A 20,186-nucleotide genomic window follows, 5' to 3' on the forward strand; every position below is an offset into this window, starting at 1 on the left:
CTTGTAAAGTTTATTTCAAAAAGTATATTATACCACATTACTAAGGATGCGATACATTTGAACTTCCTTCAAGTTTTAAGAAGACTACTTGAGTCTAATTTCATGGTATTTCCACTTAATCTACATAAACTATCATCTTGAGATATTTCTTGCAGTGCTTCGCAAACATCGGACAAATTATTTCTTAGGGGCTTTAATGAGTCAATTCGACTCTCCCATCGTGTATCACAGACTGGTTTGAGTGTAAAATTAATTATGTGTCTTTTGAGGTATTCCCATCGACGAGTCGAACCGGAAAAAAATACATATAGACGATGTATCGCGTCAAAAAAATGCTGTGGCATCGAAAGTATCAGCAGTGCAATTCACTACTAAATTTAATGAATGTGAACTACAGAGTACGTGCATTGCTCTCGGGTTAATATTTGAAATTCGTTGCTGCACACCTTTTACATCACCTTTCATATTACTGGCTTAATCGTATCCTTGACCTCGTAAATCTTATACTGGTAATGAAAATTTGTCTAGAGTTCCTAGTATTTGATGAAAATTCTCCAGTGGTAATTTTTATTTCTATAAATCTCAAAAAGTGTTCTTTTATAGAAACTGTGCTATTACTAGTGTCTACGAATCGAAGTACTATGCCCATTTGTTCCTTGTGACCAATGTCGGACGTACAGTAAATATAAATATTTATGGAAAAATATTTTGCGGCAACAACAGATTCGAAATTTTTATTTTTTATCGCATTGGCGAAGATGTTTATTATTTCATTTTGAATATCTTTTCCAAGATAATGCACATATGTATCTTTATCTTTTATTCTTCGAAGATGTTCATTTATTATTGGATCAAACTTGGCTAGAAATTCTACAAATTTCAAAAAATTTCCGTTTCCATGTGAAAACAATGTCTCATTTGTTCCTCGAAATGATAAATTTTGAATAGCTAACGTCTGAACTAAAGCAAAGAGTCGTTCTAATACTTGCACCCAATGTTTCTCCTCTTTTCTAATAACTAGCAAGTTCTCTTCATCAATGGTTTTCTTTTCTTTTATTCGAATTTCTAATTCTTTCCACTTATGGTAATTTTCAACGTGTCTTTGACTTTTTTCATGCGCAGCTAAAATAGAAGCATTTTTCCAGTCCCTCAATCCAAAATCAGCAAGATTAATCCGCCATTGATCAAATAATAAACAGCAGAAGCAAAATGCAGAAGCCGTGGATTTTGCATTTTTCACAATAATCACAAACGCTGCATTGTCTCGCCGTTAAATAGTCTTCGAGTATAATGAGTCATTGAAAATCTTCTATTATTGTTATCTTTCGGAAAATCAAAATTACGAATCTCTTCAGGTCCATGTTCAACTAATCGTTGACGTAATCGATTGATATTGAAAAATTTTACAGGACACGAAGTTGCTGGATCATTATAATTTAAATTTGTAAAATCAAATCCTTTTATGATTGGATCTGTAGAACAACCAGCATCAGAATCAACAATACTCATATGATCTGTAGATTTCACCTTCGATGTTTTAATCCAATTTTTGGTATCTGTAAAATTCTCCAATTCATTAATCGAAACTATAGACGAATTATCCAACGAATAATCTTGAAGATTTGCTTCTTGTATGCGATTACGATCTCATCCGCAAAGATATTTTAAAAATGCATCTTCTTGGTTTTTCAAACTTTCTCCTTTTCCGCTTTACGTTTGCGATATTGAAAACCCGATTACTTTTTATCCATTTTCAAAATCCAGTAACAGAAATATTTATAAATAAAAATAAACTTAATTATAAAAAATATGGACTTTAAACTATTCAGAAATTCACAAATAAATTTTTATACATTTACTTAATGAAGTATTTAGCCTAGTGGCTTTGCGCTTTGCAACCATATGCCTGGGGAAGGAGTGTCCCAGGTTCGATTCCCGTTGTAGACGTGAGGAATTTGAGGATCTTCCTCAGGCATAGCCAAGTTAGCCGGTCTTGGGCGCGGTCAGTAGGGTTTTTTCCGCCAGTTTATCTGGCGTTTTTCATCCCGCAAACAGGCAAACCGGCCCCGTGGACATACACCTCTACAGTCAAAAATATATTCCCCCCCCAGCGGCAGACCAGGCGACGGGTCGGTTGGGAGTAGTACTAACAAGTAGTCGCATCTAAGTAACACGCGGACCCTGCATAGGAAGCGGGAATAACGCGAAGAAGAAGAAGATCATACATTTATAATCTAATAATTCAACAATATCGTTTTCTGTGAACGTAATTGACAAATTTCTCAAATGCATCTGACTTAACGAATTGTGTAAATATTTTTAAAGCGTTTAAGTACAGAAAATGGGCTTCACCGCTAGCATTACAAACAGGCAGTGTCTAGGGCTGCATTTATACTTTTGGAGACCCGAGGCGCAACATCATTATGTGACCTCAAAAATAAGCACTTTTTTTAGTTTATTGAAATTAAAAGTCAACGTTTCCATGATAACTAATTTTAATAACACAATACAACATTGGTATACACATATTTGCATTTTAAAAAAAGTATAAAAATAAATCAGTTCAAATTTAAATTAAAAAAAATCAATAACTAAAAGTTTTTTTTTTTCTGACTTTGGTTTTAGCAAATATATCTATAATATCATAATTAATCGAGTCCATTATATCTGATTCAATGCATAATAACGACAGGTCACTTGTTTTATTTTGGTGCAAGTTGCTTCTTAAATAATTTTTATAAGGATAAAAGTTTTTTTTTTTTTTAAAAAGAAAAGAAAAGAATTTAAATGCAATCAAATTAAGCTTGCTAATCAAGATAAAAATAAGAACTTCATCAACTGTAAAGTTCAGATATTCTCACTAAAAATAAAAATTTTGAATTTACGGTAATAAAAATTGTAGCAAAAATCATTATATTTATGGAATTACAACATGGATCTAAATATAAATATAAAACGTTTCAATTTTCAGTAACATGCACAGTACGCCATGACTGTCAAACTGCACTTCTTATCCATGTTCTTTCAGCAGGTGGACAGAATATTATCCAGGTTTGCTGGACGTGCATATACGTCCAGCAAAGAAATGGTACGCTTACATACATGAATTTTATGGAATACAGGAGTTTCTGATTTATATGTAGCAAAATCTGGTGCCCCGAAGTCCTGGCACCCATAGGCGATTGCCTAGGTTTGCCTAATGATAAAATCGGCCCTGAGTAACATTATTATGTAACAGTAAGAATATTATGAGCATGTTGCTGCAATATATAACCTTCTAGGAAACATTGCTGGCCTGGTTGGCCGAGTGGTTAGCGTGTCCGCTCTCCAGCTAAAAGGCTGGGGGTTCGAATCCCGCCGTGGGCATGGATGTTTGATTTTCCTACAAACTTTGTGTGGAAAGGGAATCTGCGACCTTACCACTTATTCTAGCAGAAGACGTCATTGCCAAAACCATGTGAGGTACGGCAGTGACCATATGGCGTCTATGGATGTCAAATGTGAATTTTTTTTTTTTTTAGGAAACATGATGTTTATTGCAAAGCATAGATTTTCTCCCACCACATTTCTGTATGTGATCTCTCACTAACTTTTCCAAAATCTTCGCTACCGTTCCAGATATACTAATAGATTGACAATTGGACACACCAATCTTTGAGCCACCCTTGTGCAATAAGATTATATTATATTCTTTCTACTCTCCTAAAATCTTCCTGTGCCTCAAATTATACAGTTAGATAGGAATGGCAATTCAGCTGAACTCTTTTAGCATCCACCATATCCCATCAGACCCAACTCCCGAATTCATATTCATTTTCTCTAACAGTTCTAATACTCCTCACATACCTGGGTTTCTTTTTTCTAATGTAGAAGTAGCATTCAGTTCTATGTTGCATACACCAGTTTGATTTTTAAACAAAATGGGCAGTCATTAGTTGAGCAATTTCTTCTGAATCTGCTACTCGTTATTTTCCTTGTTGCAGAAAGTAATACTGTAATTCATTTTATCATATCACTCATGTCCTTGAGAGTGGAAGAAACTTTTTTTTTATTACAAACATCGCATTCGCAGTAGAACCCTGATTGGGTATCTCCTTTCTGATACTGTCCTTTTAAATAGACTATTAACTTGTGAGCCACTGGATTTTCTTTGGTATCAGTGCTAATTACAATAAACCACATTTCAAGGGATTGTTCTGTTAAACCCCACCTTTGTTCCGTATTTTATGTTAAGTTAGTCATGGAGAGTAAGTTAACTATATATATATATATATTGAATTAGGTATGAAGATCATCACTGTGACAATAGCAGTATATTTAACTGAGGCAATTTCAAGGACATTTTCCAAAAAAATAATTTCACTGTAGATTTCCTCTTGCTTCATGGAACATATTCCAGTTGCTTCCCAGTTGGAAATTGAGTACATATAATTTTCACTGATATATTAAGGCTTGATTCATATAAATTTTTTTCCGAGATTACAGAATTTAACTGAGTAATTTTTCCCCCCTCCTCTCAAGCTCCGCTTTTTCTTCTCCTCTCTGGCTTGCGTTTTCGTTTCTTGGCGATAACTGTTCGAAAAAACTCACAATTAATAGGAATACCTGTTACAAAGATTCAAAGCGAAACGAAAGTAACAAAATGGTGACAGTATTGCGATTGCATGTTACAATAGTGTATGGCATAGGAACACTATTACAAATGAACAAAAAATAATATACATACATTATTTCTGTGCAATTCCCCTAAAGGATTGCATTATTACGGTAAGCAAGATGATTATTGAAATATATCTGTTTCCTGTTATTACGCAGCCGCTTAACCGCACGGCTGTTCCGCTAATGTTAATTTGTACCAATTTTTGTACAAATGTATAATTTTTCAAATTAGTTTATTTTCTTCTTATTCCTTCCTTCCTCTTTTACCTTGAGGTGTCGAGGATTTTTCTACATTTAACCGCTACAGTATTGAGGATAAGGTGGCATAGCCTATGTCTCCCGGTGTATCCTGTGTCTGTAGACGTGTGTGTTCACGGGTCGGTTTGCCTGTTCTGGGGAACGCAAAAATAACCTATCGCCATATGAGACCGGCTAACTCACCTTTAGTCGAAAGAGATCAAAGGGCTTCGTCTATGCTGACTGAGCTACGGAGGCTCCAAATTATTTTATCATATGACAAAACCTTATTAATGAATGGCAGTACTAGTGCAGAATAGACCATTCCCGAGAAAATTTAAACATGTTCCTATCATGTAATTCTATACGTTTGGAACATTACAGAACAACTTAATAAACTTGGCGCTCTTTGGTAGTTTTTAAAATGTTGGACTTTGGCACGTGTCTCTCTATCCGTGTCAACAGTTGCTCAGTTTAACATAGAGCGGCGCACAAACATCGTTGCGTGAAAACAAGCATATATCAATCTCTAATCGTGCACGTGGAAAACTCCAATAGTATGTAATTACGAAACTGAAACCAGTCGTAATTTTAATGTGTAAAACACAGTTGTAAAATTATTCATAATTCTAAATTATTAAATTTTACAATTATATTTTGTCCGTGACATTCTAAATATCTAAAATTCCCGATCACGTCAGCTTCACACAATCTATAGTGCAGATTTATGTATAATGAACTATGTCATTATACAAGGGTGCTCTCGTGTTAATGTTTCGCTGAACGAGATGAATATATTGAATTAAGAAAACATAATTTCGCAACAGTTGTAGTATTATGAATAGACTGGTGGTGTTAGTTAATTATTTGTCTTTTCTTAGGCATGAAAGGTGCCTCTACATGATTTTTAGATCATCTTTAGGTTTCTATATTTTTATAGGGTAACCCCTTTATAGATTCTTGCGGCCCTAATCTCCGTTCACTGACTATCCTTTTCCAGTATCTAATAAAAGTTTTTACATAATTTTAACATCCAGACACAATATAACTCAATTTAACAATAAGGACTTTCCCTTTCAAGATAGTTTGTAAACCAAGATTCTGCTATGGAAGATACAGGTGAAGAACTCCCATCTCTAAATTCTGGGATATCTTTTTTTTTAGGCTATTTGAAAACTAAAACGCAAAGAATATTAATGACTCAATAATTGCATGTGTTTAACTATCAGGCTAAACAATCTGTAATGAAATTCCTGACTGATGATATTCATCATCATGTGAGGTCTAGATTTTTTTTGTTACCAGGTTGGTGAATGTGTGGAATGGGTTGCTTGTGGTTATAGGTCAGTTTAAGGATAGGTATGATAGGTACAGCTTGAATACTTGTTAGCTTTTGCTTCTCGTGGTGAAATTCTGATTGGATTGTGGATGGTATGATAGGTATAATTGTGAACTATGCTGTGGGCCTCCTGCGATGTCTTTTGACACCATAGAGATACCCGTTAACAATAATAATAATAATCACATTTGTACAGATTTATATAAGCATCTCTTTTTTTTTTGTCTTCTGTGTGGAACATTTATTAATATTAAATTAAAATTCTACAAATAGTCTTTAGTTCAGGAATGTTGGCCATCCATGAACTGAAGGTTATTTTGATATTTAAGTCCAATATTCATTTTCACTATTTCAATTTTTTTTTTTTTTTTTTTTTTAGGGGTAAGAAAAAGAAGATATTTATAATATACTGTGCTGCAGTGAAAAAACAAACAAAAAAAAATGGTTTCCATTATCACATCTATGAAACATTTGTGCAAACTATATAAGCATCCTTGTCTTCCATGTGCAACATTTGTTAATATTAATGCCAAGTATTCCTCACAAAAATGGGTATGTGTTACTGTTTGATATTCTGTATGCTGGTTAGTAACTTTTTTGCTTAGTATTTTACAATACACATATTTATTATTAAATGTTGATAAGTACAGAATATTTCATATCAACTTGACCTTACTTATATATTGAAAGCTTTAGGAATAGTAAACAATTGATTATTGTTTAGCAAATAAGTACCAAATTGTTATTCCAAGTAACATCCCAGTAACATGGCAAAAAAAGCCATCCTGTAATCAAATTCTTTACTGTTCATATACATAACATAACATAATATGAAATTTCTCAAGATGAAGTATCCTTGTGATAAACTGCAACATCTCAGTCTCAAGGCACGGAGCAAGGATATCAAAAGCGTGACTGCAAATTTAAATGCTTCACGAGAATCTGTCATGCTGTAAAATTATTTTACTGTACAATTTGAAATGCCATCATTTGCTAAGTTGTACTAATAAATAACTAATTGAAATTGTCAGAAGGAAGCCTGCAATTATTTTTAAAACCTGTCTTAAAAGTTATAATCATTAGAGAGGCTTTGCTAACAGCAGATGATGTAGTTACAGGGATAGAATATGAAGAGTTTAGTAATTTCAGTGAGGATAGTGAAGATGGGGAATGATATTGATGAACTGGAGCCCAAAGGTGTAGGAGACAGGCTGGCAGACGGTAGCTCTTTTGAGGCAGTCTAGTGTGAGATTTAGCAAAGACAACAAAATATACATTTGGTTTGTTGCTCTAGGCTTTGAGGGGGGGGGGATTCCAGGGATGATGTAGAAGTTGCTGATGATGCATTAGCAACTTAGGACATGGAATTCAGGTTGAGTAATTATTATGGGAGTGTGGAGGCATAAATTGAAAGGAGGAAAGATCACAGGTGGGAATAAAATGTAATTTACACACCTACTGAGAGATAATTACTCAGTGAGAGAATTAGTAATTCTCTCACGCCTACGGAGAGATAATTACTGAGAGTAGCTTGTCACAGGATCTGAATATCTGTCCATAACTAAGGTGGCTGCTACATTGTCTCTGATTGGAGAGAGAGAGCAATCATGCAGTCTTTACTTGGGAGGTCACAAAAGATGTGGAATTTTCAGTCAAGAAGGGGTATATAAGGAACTAAATGGCAGGTGATTATGATAAGCTTATGAGGCAGCTCGAAATATTGCCATGGCATGAAATTCAGGATGTTAGCAGTACATAGGGGACAATATATATATATATTGTCAACAGATATCTGGTGAAGCAATCAGGAGGATTAATCAGATAGAAGTGAGTTGGATGAGTAGTATCATTGTTTAGGAATTCAAAAATAGAAATTGATGGGAAGGGTATGTAAAGAGAAAGGTGACTAGCTCACAAACAAGGCTCAGGCAAGAAATGTGACTAGCATTAGAATGGAAGGATAACTGTAATAAGTGTTGATGGTTGCAAGGTGACAGAAGCAGACAAAATAGTCAAGTTACTGAGTGACCAGTTTGTAAAGGTATGCCATCCTAGTGAGGATACTGCTGAGATAGGGGGATTGATGTGAGAATAGAGGTTGATGAATTGGAAGTACTTAGGGATATGGCTGTGGGATTAGATGGAATATCAGCTTGCATTTTATGAGAATGTGAAAAGGAAGTGGTAATGTGACTAGGCTGTTTAATTTAAATCCCAGCTCTGGCAAAGTCTGAAAGGAATAGAAGGAGGGCAAAATAATTCCTTTGGATAAGTAGGTTCCAGTATCAAATTACAGAACAATCAGTATTATAGAGAATTCAGGAATGGATGGATATAAGGAGCAGCATGGTTTTGTGAAGGGGTAGATCATGTGTTATTAATTTACTAATTTATAATAGCATGACAGCTAAGTCAAGTATGGCTACATGATTATACTATTGGAATTTGCAAAAGTATTGGACAGAATATCACATGGAGCTCTGTTATGCAAATTAGAACCAATGGAGCAAATTGGATATGAAACTGGTGATATGGTTCAATTCCAATTTCTCTCTTCCATGTGATCTTTCTGCTTTCCAATTTATGTCTCCATAGTTGAAGTCTTCCATAATTGTTACTCAGTCTACATGCATTGTACTAATTTGCTGATTCATGTCTTCCATATCATCACCCCTGGCAGCAACAAACTGTATTTGTCATACTGGCTTCAATCTCACACTAGATTACCTTAAAAGAACTGCCAACTGTATTTGTCATATTGGCTTCAATCCAGAGGCATAGCTGGGGGGGGGGGTCTGCCTCGGGTGGCACTTTGAACCTTTTTTGAACTTTTGCAGTTAATTCTAAAATATAGTCTCAAGAACCCATTTCCAAATATTGTAATACTACTGCAAATTTCAATTCACAATTGTTGTAAGTGTTGCTAATTGTGAGAGGAGTTTTTCTAAATAAAATCGATTAAGAATTACCTACATCACTGAAATAGACTTTGCTAATGTTGTCGATGATTTTGCTAACAGAAAAGCAAGAAAAATAACATTTTAGAATGTTGAGATTAAAGTTTTACTTCAAAAATAAACATAATGTTTGAATTTATTTCCTTGTACGTCGTTTTGACTTTTTGTAGTATTTTGGTGTGTATTGAGAGGGATGGCAAACTCAGGGACCACCCCAGGTGGCAAAAGCTCTAGCTACACCACTGCTTCAATCTCACACTAGATTACCTTAAAAGAACTGCCATCTGCCCAACTGTATTTTACTCTTTTTTGGCTGCAGTTCATATTGTCAGCAGTACTCTTCTCCCATCATATCTTCTTGATCCTCCCTGAAAATGCTAAACCCTTCACATTCTATCTCTGTAATAACTACATCATCTGCTGTTAACAAATCCTCTCTAATACCTATAACTTTTGGTAAGGCTGCACCAACTAATACCAAAAACTCCTTCCTCTTAATCCTGATTTTTTTTAGCAACAGTATATAGAAACTGTAGCATCCATGTATGTCCCCAACCACCTTTACATCCTGAATTGGCTACCCATTTAATATTGTTGCTTCAGATGAGAGACTATATTTTGCATTTTTTGGTCATTCATGCACTCGCTCACCTCCTGGGTGCCCACATACACTCACCACTGAATCAGTTCCATTCACCCTATTTGCTTTAGTTTTCCTGACTGTGCTTCCACACTCTCAGTGAACATAGCTCTCTAGACACCTAACTCTAAATCCATTCAAGTGCAGTCCATCAATATTATCTGACTGTCAAATTCAAACATGGGTCCGCAAACTGTACATATTTTCTTCTATACAAACTGCATATTCATTTGCTATCAATGCTCTCTTTCTCAATTTATCTCTGTCATAGCATAGCAGGAGACTTTCAATCTTTTTTTTTTTTCACTTCTTCCAATAACTTTTTCATATCCTCCCTCATATAGTAATTCTCATCTCTCAGGTCATTAGTGCCAGCCAAAACAATCAGTTCTTTCACCTTACCTTTTTGCATCCTACTTGATCCACACTCATTGTGCTGATTTTCTGATGCATGTCTTCCACTCGTTCCTTACTTTCCCATGGCATGTAGCAGCAGCCAGTTGTATATTTTGCCCTATTGGTCAACTGCGGTTAGGTTGTGTACCTAACCTCAGATGACCTGCTGTCTATACCCCCATCTTTCTGATCCCCCCCTACTCTTTTTTTTTTTTTTGCTGCAATTCACCTACTGTCACCAGTAGTACTCCTTTCAAATTCTGTTCTCTCTGAAAATACTATACACCATCACATTCTTTTCCTATAAGTATATTATCTGCAGTCAGCCAAGTCTTACTAATTGCTGTAGCTTTTGGTGAAGTTGCACCAACCAGCACCAAAAACTTCTCCCTTTATTCCTGATATTATTCCACTTCATTCCAGAAAATTTCAACTGGGTTTAGATTGGGGGCTCTCTGTTGGCCAGTCCATTAGTGACACATTTTTATCATCAGACTAAGCCAATAGTAGACTTTGATAGTGGGGCACAGTCTTTCATGAACAGGTATAGTTTGGTAGAATTTCATAAATGGAGGAAGTTCAGTGCTGTTTTGAATGTGGAGTTATACTTCTCTTTATTCAAGATAATACTAATAAAAACCAGTGAATCAGTTCCATACCATACTAAGTAAAGAAATGTGGTATCATCATCACATTTCTTTTACCATGCTTAATAGTTGGAAACAGTGCAGTCTAATTCCAGTGGATCATTTCCATACCATATCATGTGAGACATCCTTTTATTTCTCTCATCATACTTATATTGGGATTAAAATTAAATATGGAGAAGACATGCTGTCATCTCTGTATTTGCTGGACAGACACCAGATTCAGGCTCTCCTATCCAATGAAAGCAGACTTTAGCTAGATTCATTATTATGTTCTTGTTTCCTGAGGCCACTTTTTGTGGTTTTTCACTGCAGATGTCATGCTGTCACTATGTACGAACAGGAATTTATGGATGTCAGCTTAGCCATAGAGATTCTCTATGTGCAGTGATCCTGTGTCCACACAGTTACACAATTTTGCATGACCTTAGGTCTTTTGGTGATTGCAGATGTTCAAGGAGTCATTTGACACACATGAAACTGATTCAGATCTCTTTCTGTTAAAAGTTGTTCCATGATGAAGTTCCATTTCAGTATTTTCATTCAGTTTCCAATTTGAATTATTATTTCATATTACTGTACAAGCTGAGTTCTGTAGTATGAAACTATCATGTTTGAAGTATGCTTAGTTCAAAATGAATGCTGTGCTTATTAATGCATTGTGTATCTTCATTTAATGCATTTATATAATTTGGATGATTTCTATTTGCATGTTATTGTGTGTGCTCTAAAGCTTTGTGTATCTTCATTGAATTCATATATATAATTTGGATGACTTATATTTGCATGTTATTGTGTGTGCTCTTCTGTTTGGTGTTTTAATATATTTATTTTTAATCTTATGTTGATTCCAAAAAAACAGGTAGATATGTATGCAAACTTTCCTGTCATTCCCCATCTAACAATATGTTATCATTAAACCATTTTCAATAGAACCTTCAGCCTATGTTCCAACTAGGCTTCTCTCACAGCTGAGCTCTTTATTCACCATATCTTCCTGTGCACTGGCTACATTGCCAAAAAAAAAAAAAGATTAAAAATATGTTTTTTTTTCTATCACTTTACATATCTCTCTTAGCATACAGATTATAGTCAGTGGCATAGCTAGAGCTTTTGCCGCCCGGGGCGGTCCCTGAGTTTGCCACTCCTCTCCATACACACCAAAAATATTACAAAAAGTCAAAACGACGTAGGGAAAGAAATTAAAACACTATGCTTATGTTTATTTTAGTTGTAAGTGTAGTTGTTGAAAACTAATTATTAATTAAGCAATAAAATTACTAAGTTAACATAAATAGAAGAATCGTTGAAAATTAAAGTGTCTCACGTGAAAAGTGCCGCCCGGGGCGGATGTCCCCTCCGTACCCCCCCCAGCTACGCCACTGATTATAGTACTGCTGTTACTATATCAAGGGCACCTCAGAAAAAATAGTGAGAACTCTTAAAAAATGCAATATTTACACTGCTTTCAAACTTCACTGGATGCTAGCAGCTCTAAGCTTCTCTCTTAACGATCCAGTTCCTCTCCTCTATTCTGTGTTCCAGGTTTTTACATGGTTCATTGTTCTTGCAACTTCTCATATTAAGGACAGACTTGGAGATCTGTGAACATCCACTTTGCAGAACATAAAAAATACATTCTTTGCCACAACTATAATCAAAATTTCAGAATGAAGAAAGATTACAAAAATGTGTTATAATACTTCATTTAATCATGTAACATGGAAAAAAAAAAGCCTATATATATATATATATATATATATATATATAGATAGATAGATAGATAGATATAAAATGATAAGCCTTTTTATGTAACGTTTTTGTGTCACATTTTTTGTAAAGTTATTTGAAACGTTTTGAAACTCGGGCTACCCTGAGTGTCGAGTCTTCAAAATTCGAGTTATCAGAATTCAAGGAGAACTGGCCTACCAGTCTGGAACTCGGGGGGGGGGGGGCAGAGCCTCCCTAGTATATATATATATAAACTTTGAAAATTTTGAAAACTAACCGGAAAGCTTATGAGAATACAATCTTTGGCATTGGAGTTACCTTAGCTTGCACTACTTAAGACTGAGCACTGTCCAGGTGTTCACATATTCACCTTTTATTAATTCTTTTGATTAAGGTTTAAATGGCCTGACAACTGTTTTTGAACTGGTTTATTTATTTATTTGTTTATTAGGGATTAGGCAGAAACCCTAAAATGACAAGAATCTTCATTCAATACCAAAGCAATTCTGCTTCAGAGAGTTGTATTTTTCATAATTGAACAGTGGCCAGTGCATAAGAGTAATTATCAACGAAGAGCCTAAATGTATTCATTTCAGCATTGTAAAATAAGCAGATCAATCCATATTTTATACACTACTTAAAAAATTTGGAAAGTTTCTTAAGTAGTGCAAGTTAAGGCAATTCTAATGCCAAAGACTATATTCTCATAAGATTCCTTGTCTTTATTTCTCTCTCTCTCTCTATATATATATATATTTGGCTACAAAATAAGCATCTATCTTTAATATCTTGTACTTCTGTTTATTTTGCATTACAAGAATAAAGACTTTTAGGATCATCTTTGATAAAAAGAGAAAACAAAATTTTACTTTCCTTAAATATAATAACTGTCAAATATTAAAGTAGATAGCAAAGAAGTTTCAGTTTGAAATAAGGGAGTTATTGAAATGGAGGATATTATGAATTCATCCATATTTTATAACTGAATGTAGAAGGAAGCTTAAAGTTTTGAAAATTTACTAGAGAGTTTGAAAGAACATAACTTTCCCAGAAGCCTCCTAGTAAATGTTTGAAAATATGAATTTTTTTTTTTTTTTTTACATTTCTTGCTTTTGTTTGTTTCCATATTTTGCTATAAAATCTGGATAAATCTTTAATAGTCTCTATTACAATATTGTACTTAAGATAAATATAAGCCTCTGAGCTCTATAGTTTAATATTTTATTATGCATCTGCCGAGAGATCACGTATGATGAATATAGCTGACATGGGTTAATTATAGTACTGAATGAATTTTTTTTATTTCCACTTGTAGCTCGAAGTTTTTTTAACTTGGTCAATTTGAAGCCTAATCTTTGATAAAATCCAATTCGAAACTGCTGTCAGGCTGGTGAAACTTAATCACTGTACTAATAAATGGAAAATATCCAGGTTGCTGGCCAGAGTTCTTGTGGTTTAAATAGTCCACACCAATTCCAATTGGGAAATTCCAGTCATGTTCTCCTAAACTCTGTTTAGGAGAACATGACTTATTTAATTAGTTTTCAAATTTACTGTGGTAAATTTCGAAACTTCAGTTTCTTTCTACATTTGGCTATAAAATATAGTTGAATCCATAATTTCTTCTGTTTCAAAATTATCATTTAATTTTGTAAAGAGCATTGTATTTAAAAAGCAATACAGCATAAAAAACTATCGCTATCCTTAGGGGATCTTAATGACCTACCACAACTACAAAGCAGTTATTAAGATCACCTAAGGATAGCGTCGCTTTCTACAAATATGCAGGTGTATAGCATACCATGTATGTGTGGATTTACCTACATAGGCCAAACTTCAAGAAGCCTAGAAATTCGAAAGAAGGAACATATCGGAGATGTCAATCATAATAAAACAGACACCTCAGGGTTAGCACATCATTTCTCAACTTTAAACCATTCAATAGATTGGGATAACAGTTCCATGCCATATATCGAAGAGGATTTTAGATGTAAAATTTTTAAAGAAGCTGCAGTAGTCCTATGAACAGGAAATAATCTCAATAGAAACCAGGGAATAATATTAAAAGACGTGTGGAAAAATCTGTTAAATTCATTAAGTTTAATGGAACTAAATTACGTGGAAAATTATAAAACATGACTTAATAACAATAAGTCTTCACGCCTTATGTGTGTGATGTCATGCATGCTCTCCAATTTGTCTAACTCTTTTTAAACCATTCATTCCTTTGTTTTTTGCATTTAATACTAGCATAACCTTTCTCGTCTTGACAAAGCTAGACAGTTGCAGCTAGCGAAACTAGTAGATGATTTGTATAAATGTTTATTAAATCCATAGTCTTAAAAATCAAATAATATGTTTCAATTTTAATGAAAAGGACCAAATAACAACTTTCAGGTAGCATACTTTTGATTAAAACAGGTGTGTGTTAAATTTTTTTAGTAAAAAGTATAACAAACAGTGTATTTATTTATTTATTTTTTTTTTGTTTTTATAAGGTCTCTGTCAAGATGCCAAGAAAAGATCTATACATTAGCAGATAAAACTGGCTTACTTGACAAAATGAAAAGTCAACTATATAACACCACTCATCATCAGCTGGGAGAGATAACTGGTGTTCCAAAATCTACAATTGCATGTTTGTTAGGCCAGCAGGACAAATTGTGAGAAGAATGGGCATTGCTCAGTGGACAACAGGAAAAATCCAAAAAAAAACGGAAGTGAGAAGTCAAGGATCCAGACATTGCGGAGGCTCTCAATCAAGGTTCTCTATTGTAACTGGATGAGGTGTGCCTGTTAATGTTCAAGTGTTAAAAACCAAATCAGAAGAGTTAGCTAGAAAGCTGGACCGTGTGAGCTTTAAATCTACAGATGGTTGGTTGGTTATCATGATGGAAAATCAGAAGCTGTTGGTTATTGGAAAAAGCACCAAGCCTTGATGCTTTACAGAACTTAGAAGGGGTAGTTTGCCAGTTCTGTATTATGCCAACAAGAATGCATGGATGAATTCTGTTATTTTTCAGAAATAGCTAATGAGTTGGGATGCAGAATTGCAATGAAATTCAAGAAAAAGTCCAAAAGGACAACTGTGTGGCACACCTTCAATTAGATTGTTTGAAATTTCTTCCTGCTAACACCACATCCCTGGTACAGCCACTGGACATGGGAATCAAAAAAAAAAAAAAAAAAAAAAATTGAAGACATTATATCTCAGAAGGTTGATACACTACATTCTTGAAACAATTGAAGAAAACCTACTGACATCATCTTCAGTGGCCAAAGAAATCAGTGCAAAGGTTACCATTTTACAGGCAGCACAGTTTGTTGCAGATAATTCATGAGAAATAAGTAGCAAAAGAATTCTTTGCTCATTTAAGAATTCAGACCAGGAAATGCCAGATATGACTGACATATCTGGAATGAAAATGAAATCATTTTGGAACTGCAACATGTCAGAAATTATGAAGAGTTTTTATTCACTGATAGTAGCCTTCAATGTTACAATGAAAATGAAGATTGTGAGGATGTGATTGTCGAACAAATGGAAACAAAACACCTGAAGACCCCAGAAGATATGGAAAGTAATGAGGATAACACACTTGAACATGAGCGAGTAACTAACCAGGAAGCCATGAAATTTATTGCTGAATTACAATGCTACTTTATGCAAGAAGGCAATGAAATCAGTGCTTTATCTGAATTAGATACCTAATTCAGATAAAGCACTGATTTATCTGAATTAGGTATCTGAATTATTTTCCCTAACAATAATTTTCTCCAAAATAATTGTTAGGGAAAATACTCTTCTTTCATAGATACCCACTATAATTAACCTTTTTAGGGATACTGATACATATGTGTATGTATCAGTTGATACATACACATATGCATGTGTATGTTTAGTTTTTTAAACTTTTTGGGATATTTTAGCTTTTTTCATAAAATTTTGCATAATTGGGACAGTCGCTTAATTGAGACAAAGTATCCTAGTCCCGATGTGTCCCAATTAACTGAATCCATTGTAAGGAGGAGGAGTGAGGGCTGAATCATGAGTTGCATGCAGTTAATTCTCATGATAATGAACACCACTATAGCAAATTCACTCACTATAGAAAATTATCTAAATACATAGCTAAAGCTCTATAGCATCAATATTCTGTATAGAAATTCAGTATATCAAACTACTGTATTTCATTGGTTCCTTACAAGTTTGTATAGTAACTGTTGACTGTATGTTGGACTGATGTGTTAACAGTTAGTAAATAGTTCGCCAGCTACTTATCTTTAAATTTAAATTATCTAAATACATAGCTAAAGCTCTATAGCATCAATATTCTGTATAGAAATTCAGTATATCAAACTACTGTATTTCATTGGTTCCTTACAAGTTTGTATAGTAACTGTTGACTGTATGTTGGACTGATGTGTTAACAGTTAGTAAATAGTTCGCCAGCTACTTATCTTTAAATTTCTATCACCAAATTCGCAGTGGTCTTAGGGCTTGTTTTCCTCTGGATGTTCTAGTTTTTTATCTAAAAAAAAAAACAAAAAAAAAACCCAATAAAAATAAACCCTAGTTTTTGTAGAATTTACAGTTCAGTACAGTAGAAATTTAGTAATTTGTGGAATTCATGCCTGTTGCCACTCTGTCGTGTTTCCATATACAAGTAGAAAGATGGTGCATCACCATATTAACTTCTTGTTAAGTGTAATTTATTTTGCAGCCAAGTGCCAATCTTTTCTACAATTCTCTCATCCAGAATATTTTAATGATATGGTGATACACCATTTTCCTACTTCTATATTGATTTAGTTCTTGTTGTCTCCATGTGTCTAGCTCCCACTGATGAGATCTCAACAGTTGAAACCAGTCTAAGTAGTAATTCCTTTCAAAGTGCGTGGAAATGTATTTGTTCTGAAGGAAGTTACTGTGAATTATAGAATACAAAATGAGGCAATCTAATGTGTAGTTATGTGCCTCTATATATGAGTAGCTTATCTTGAAGTTACTTCACATGTTTATGCTTGGTAAAGATAAAAAAAACAAAAAAGCAAGTATATAATTTCTTATTAAGTATAATTTTGTGTGAATCCAAGGGATTATGCTGTGAAACTTCTTACAGTAACATCTGTAAAATTATTGTGTTTGATTTATTAGAATAATTTTGCTTACAGGTCTATGAAGATGCAATTAGATCTGTAGAAGAAGAAAAAGGAATAATAAAGGATTATGCAAGTCAAAGAGAACTTACAGTTCCGAAAGTCAGTATATATATATATATATATATATATATATTAAAAATTGTGCATTCATTTATATTCTGTTTTAATGACTGTATGGTTATATTCCTTTAAAACAGTAAATGAATAAACCTACTTAAAATTAATAATTTAAACAAATTTTAGGGTACAAGAGACTGTAGTCCCAGTGAGATGATAATAAGGCATCAAATATTTGATAGGATAACAGAATGTTTCAAAAGACATGGAGCAGTGACAATAGATACACCAATTTTAGAGCTGAAAGTAAGTCGGAATACCACAGTTTAATCTTACTGCATAATTTAAGTATATTAAAGAAATAATGAAAGCATTAAATAATACAGTAGACGGTGCTTATTATGATCACTTTAGGACAGTCGCTTTTTGATAATGATAACTGACTGATAACATTAAGCAAAAGGATTTAAAAAATTGCATAATTTATTTCAATTTATTGTTGTGAACATTATTTAATTTAATTTATTGTTATAAACAACTTTTTAATAATCAACAACATAAAATTTATTTTAAAAACTTATCTAGTGTTGTCTGTCGTGTCTTTGAATATAGGAGTTCATGAATAAATTGCTCATACTCATACGGCTTTCAAAGTTTGTCGGTCTATGTTGCACACTGCAATGAAGTATTCTCATAGAGCTTCTTGAATTGATTGGAGGAGCTTCTAAAATTTGTTCTTCTATACTTGTATTAGATTCACTTTCTTCTATTAGTTTAAAGTTCTCATCAGAAGCAGCTTGGCATATTTCTGACGCTGTCATTGTAGCCATCACTTCGACATTGTTATCAATATACCAATTTACAAATTCTTCTTTTGACATACCATCTGGGGTTTTCTCAAAAATTTCATTTATAAGATATTCAAATTCTTCTGAAGAAGGAGTTTCAGAGTTTGTCTTAAAAAAACCCACCTTTTTTTGGAAGCAGTATTTTCAATAATCTTCTCTGAGTTCTAGTAGCAAGGCTTATACGTTGGTCATACATAACTGGTAATTAGCTTATGGAATTAACAATGCATATAAAGTATATTAATTAAAAGCAACTTTAATGAATGACTTCTATATTTCGGCAACGTCACGTTGCCATCTTCAGGAACATAAAAATATGGTATGTGCATGCAGGCACTAACAAAAGCAAATGAGGAAGAAAGCAAGAAACTAATATTGTTCCTAAAGTCCTAATGGTGCCCTCTGGCAGGCTAATTTGGTTGTCTTGGCCGTTGGGCTGAAGTTCTCATAATGTAAGTCTCTGAAATTTGGGGTAGTTTCATGCACCCAAATTTGTTGAGGTTTGGAACATTTTTTAGAGCTGCTGATGATTCCTTGAATAATCTTTCATATATTTAAACTTGCTACGGTGTATTATTTTAGTTTTCTTCCAACAAATTCTATGGTGGGTATCTAAGGCATGGTCTGCTAGCCCAGAGTGGCTGTACTGGTGAAACAGGATGTAGTCTTTGTGTTCTGAAATCCTGATATTTGCTGTCCTGCCTGTTTGGCCAAAGTAGGACAATTTGCAGCTGCAAGGGACCTGGTATACATCAGGTAGGTCTAGGGGGGAGAGTGGTTGGTCTTTGGTAGAGTGGATAAGGGATGCCAACTTTTTATATGGTCTGTAACAAGAAGTAAGGTCATATTTTTTGAGGATATTGGTTATTTTCTTAGAGGTGTCCTGGATGTAGGGGATGGTGATAGATTTAGTGTAATCTTTATTGTGGAGGGGGGGGGGGGTTGTGGTTTACTGGTTTTAGTATTTTTTGGATTTTTTGGGGGTTATAGCCATTGGCTAAGAAAGTGTTGAGAATGTGGTTTAGTTCAGTGGTTAGGGCCTTGTCATCTGAGCAGATTAATTCTAACTATAAAACCTGAATTTAAAGCCAGAAGCATTCACCGCACTTTCACGTGGCCACAATTTCGCCCTAGCTCCTAAAAGAATACCTGCCGAGGAAATCATGACCCAAATAGAACGTGGGATTCGCAACCTTCCTAACAATATTGCCAACAACGTCAGACTGGATGTAGCCGGTGTTCTCACCAAAGCAAAACCTCCAAAAACCAACTTATCCAGAAACGAATATGCAGCCCTACTAGAAATGAAGAAAAACAAGAAAATAGTAATCACCAAAGCGGATAAGGGAAACGCCACTGTGGTGCTCAATCAAAAGTACTTTAGTACTAGACCATACTACTTACCTCCCTATTGAATATAATCCTACCAGCTCTCAGATTAGAACTCTCCACAGACTCCTTAAGAAAGTCACTTCTTGGCCTGTGGAAGTCACTAACAAACTAAAACCTTAT

The 20,186-nt window shown here is 34.3% G+C and overlaps 1 protein-coding gene across 4 annotated transcripts in view; it reads left to right on the top strand.

Annotated features, from left to right (window-relative positions):
• Positions 1–5,390: 5,390 nt before the first annotated feature.
• Positions 5,391–20,186, top strand: part of LOC150105709 (histidine--tRNA ligase, cytoplasmic-like) — a 169,298-nt gene continuing 154,502 nt past the window's right edge. For 3 of the 4 annotated variants that reach the window (XM_090395024.1, XM_090395026.1, XM_090395027.1), the window contains exons 1-4: positions 5,391–5,453; positions 6,615–6,787; positions 17,782–17,868; positions 18,013–18,132. In XM_090395024.1, coding sequence (XP_090251150.1) covers positions 6,677–6,787; positions 17,782–17,868; positions 18,013–18,132 — 318 coding nt within the window. In that variant the 5' untranslated portion in view covers positions 5,391–5,453; positions 6,615–6,676. Of the gene's footprint in view, positions 5,454–5,796; positions 6,016–6,614; positions 6,788–17,781; positions 17,869–18,012; positions 18,133–20,186 lie in introns of those variants that run through there. The other variant, XM_090395025.1, reaches the window with a different exon arrangement.

Source organism: Typopeltis vanoorti, chromosome 6 (genome assembly GCF_054136105.1).
Source record: "Typopeltis vanoorti isolate ZY-2024b chromosome 6, IOZ_Tvanoo_1.0, whole genome shotgun sequence".
NCBI lineage: Eukaryota > Metazoa > Arthropoda > Arachnida > Uropygi > Thelyphonidae > Typopeltis > Typopeltis vanoorti.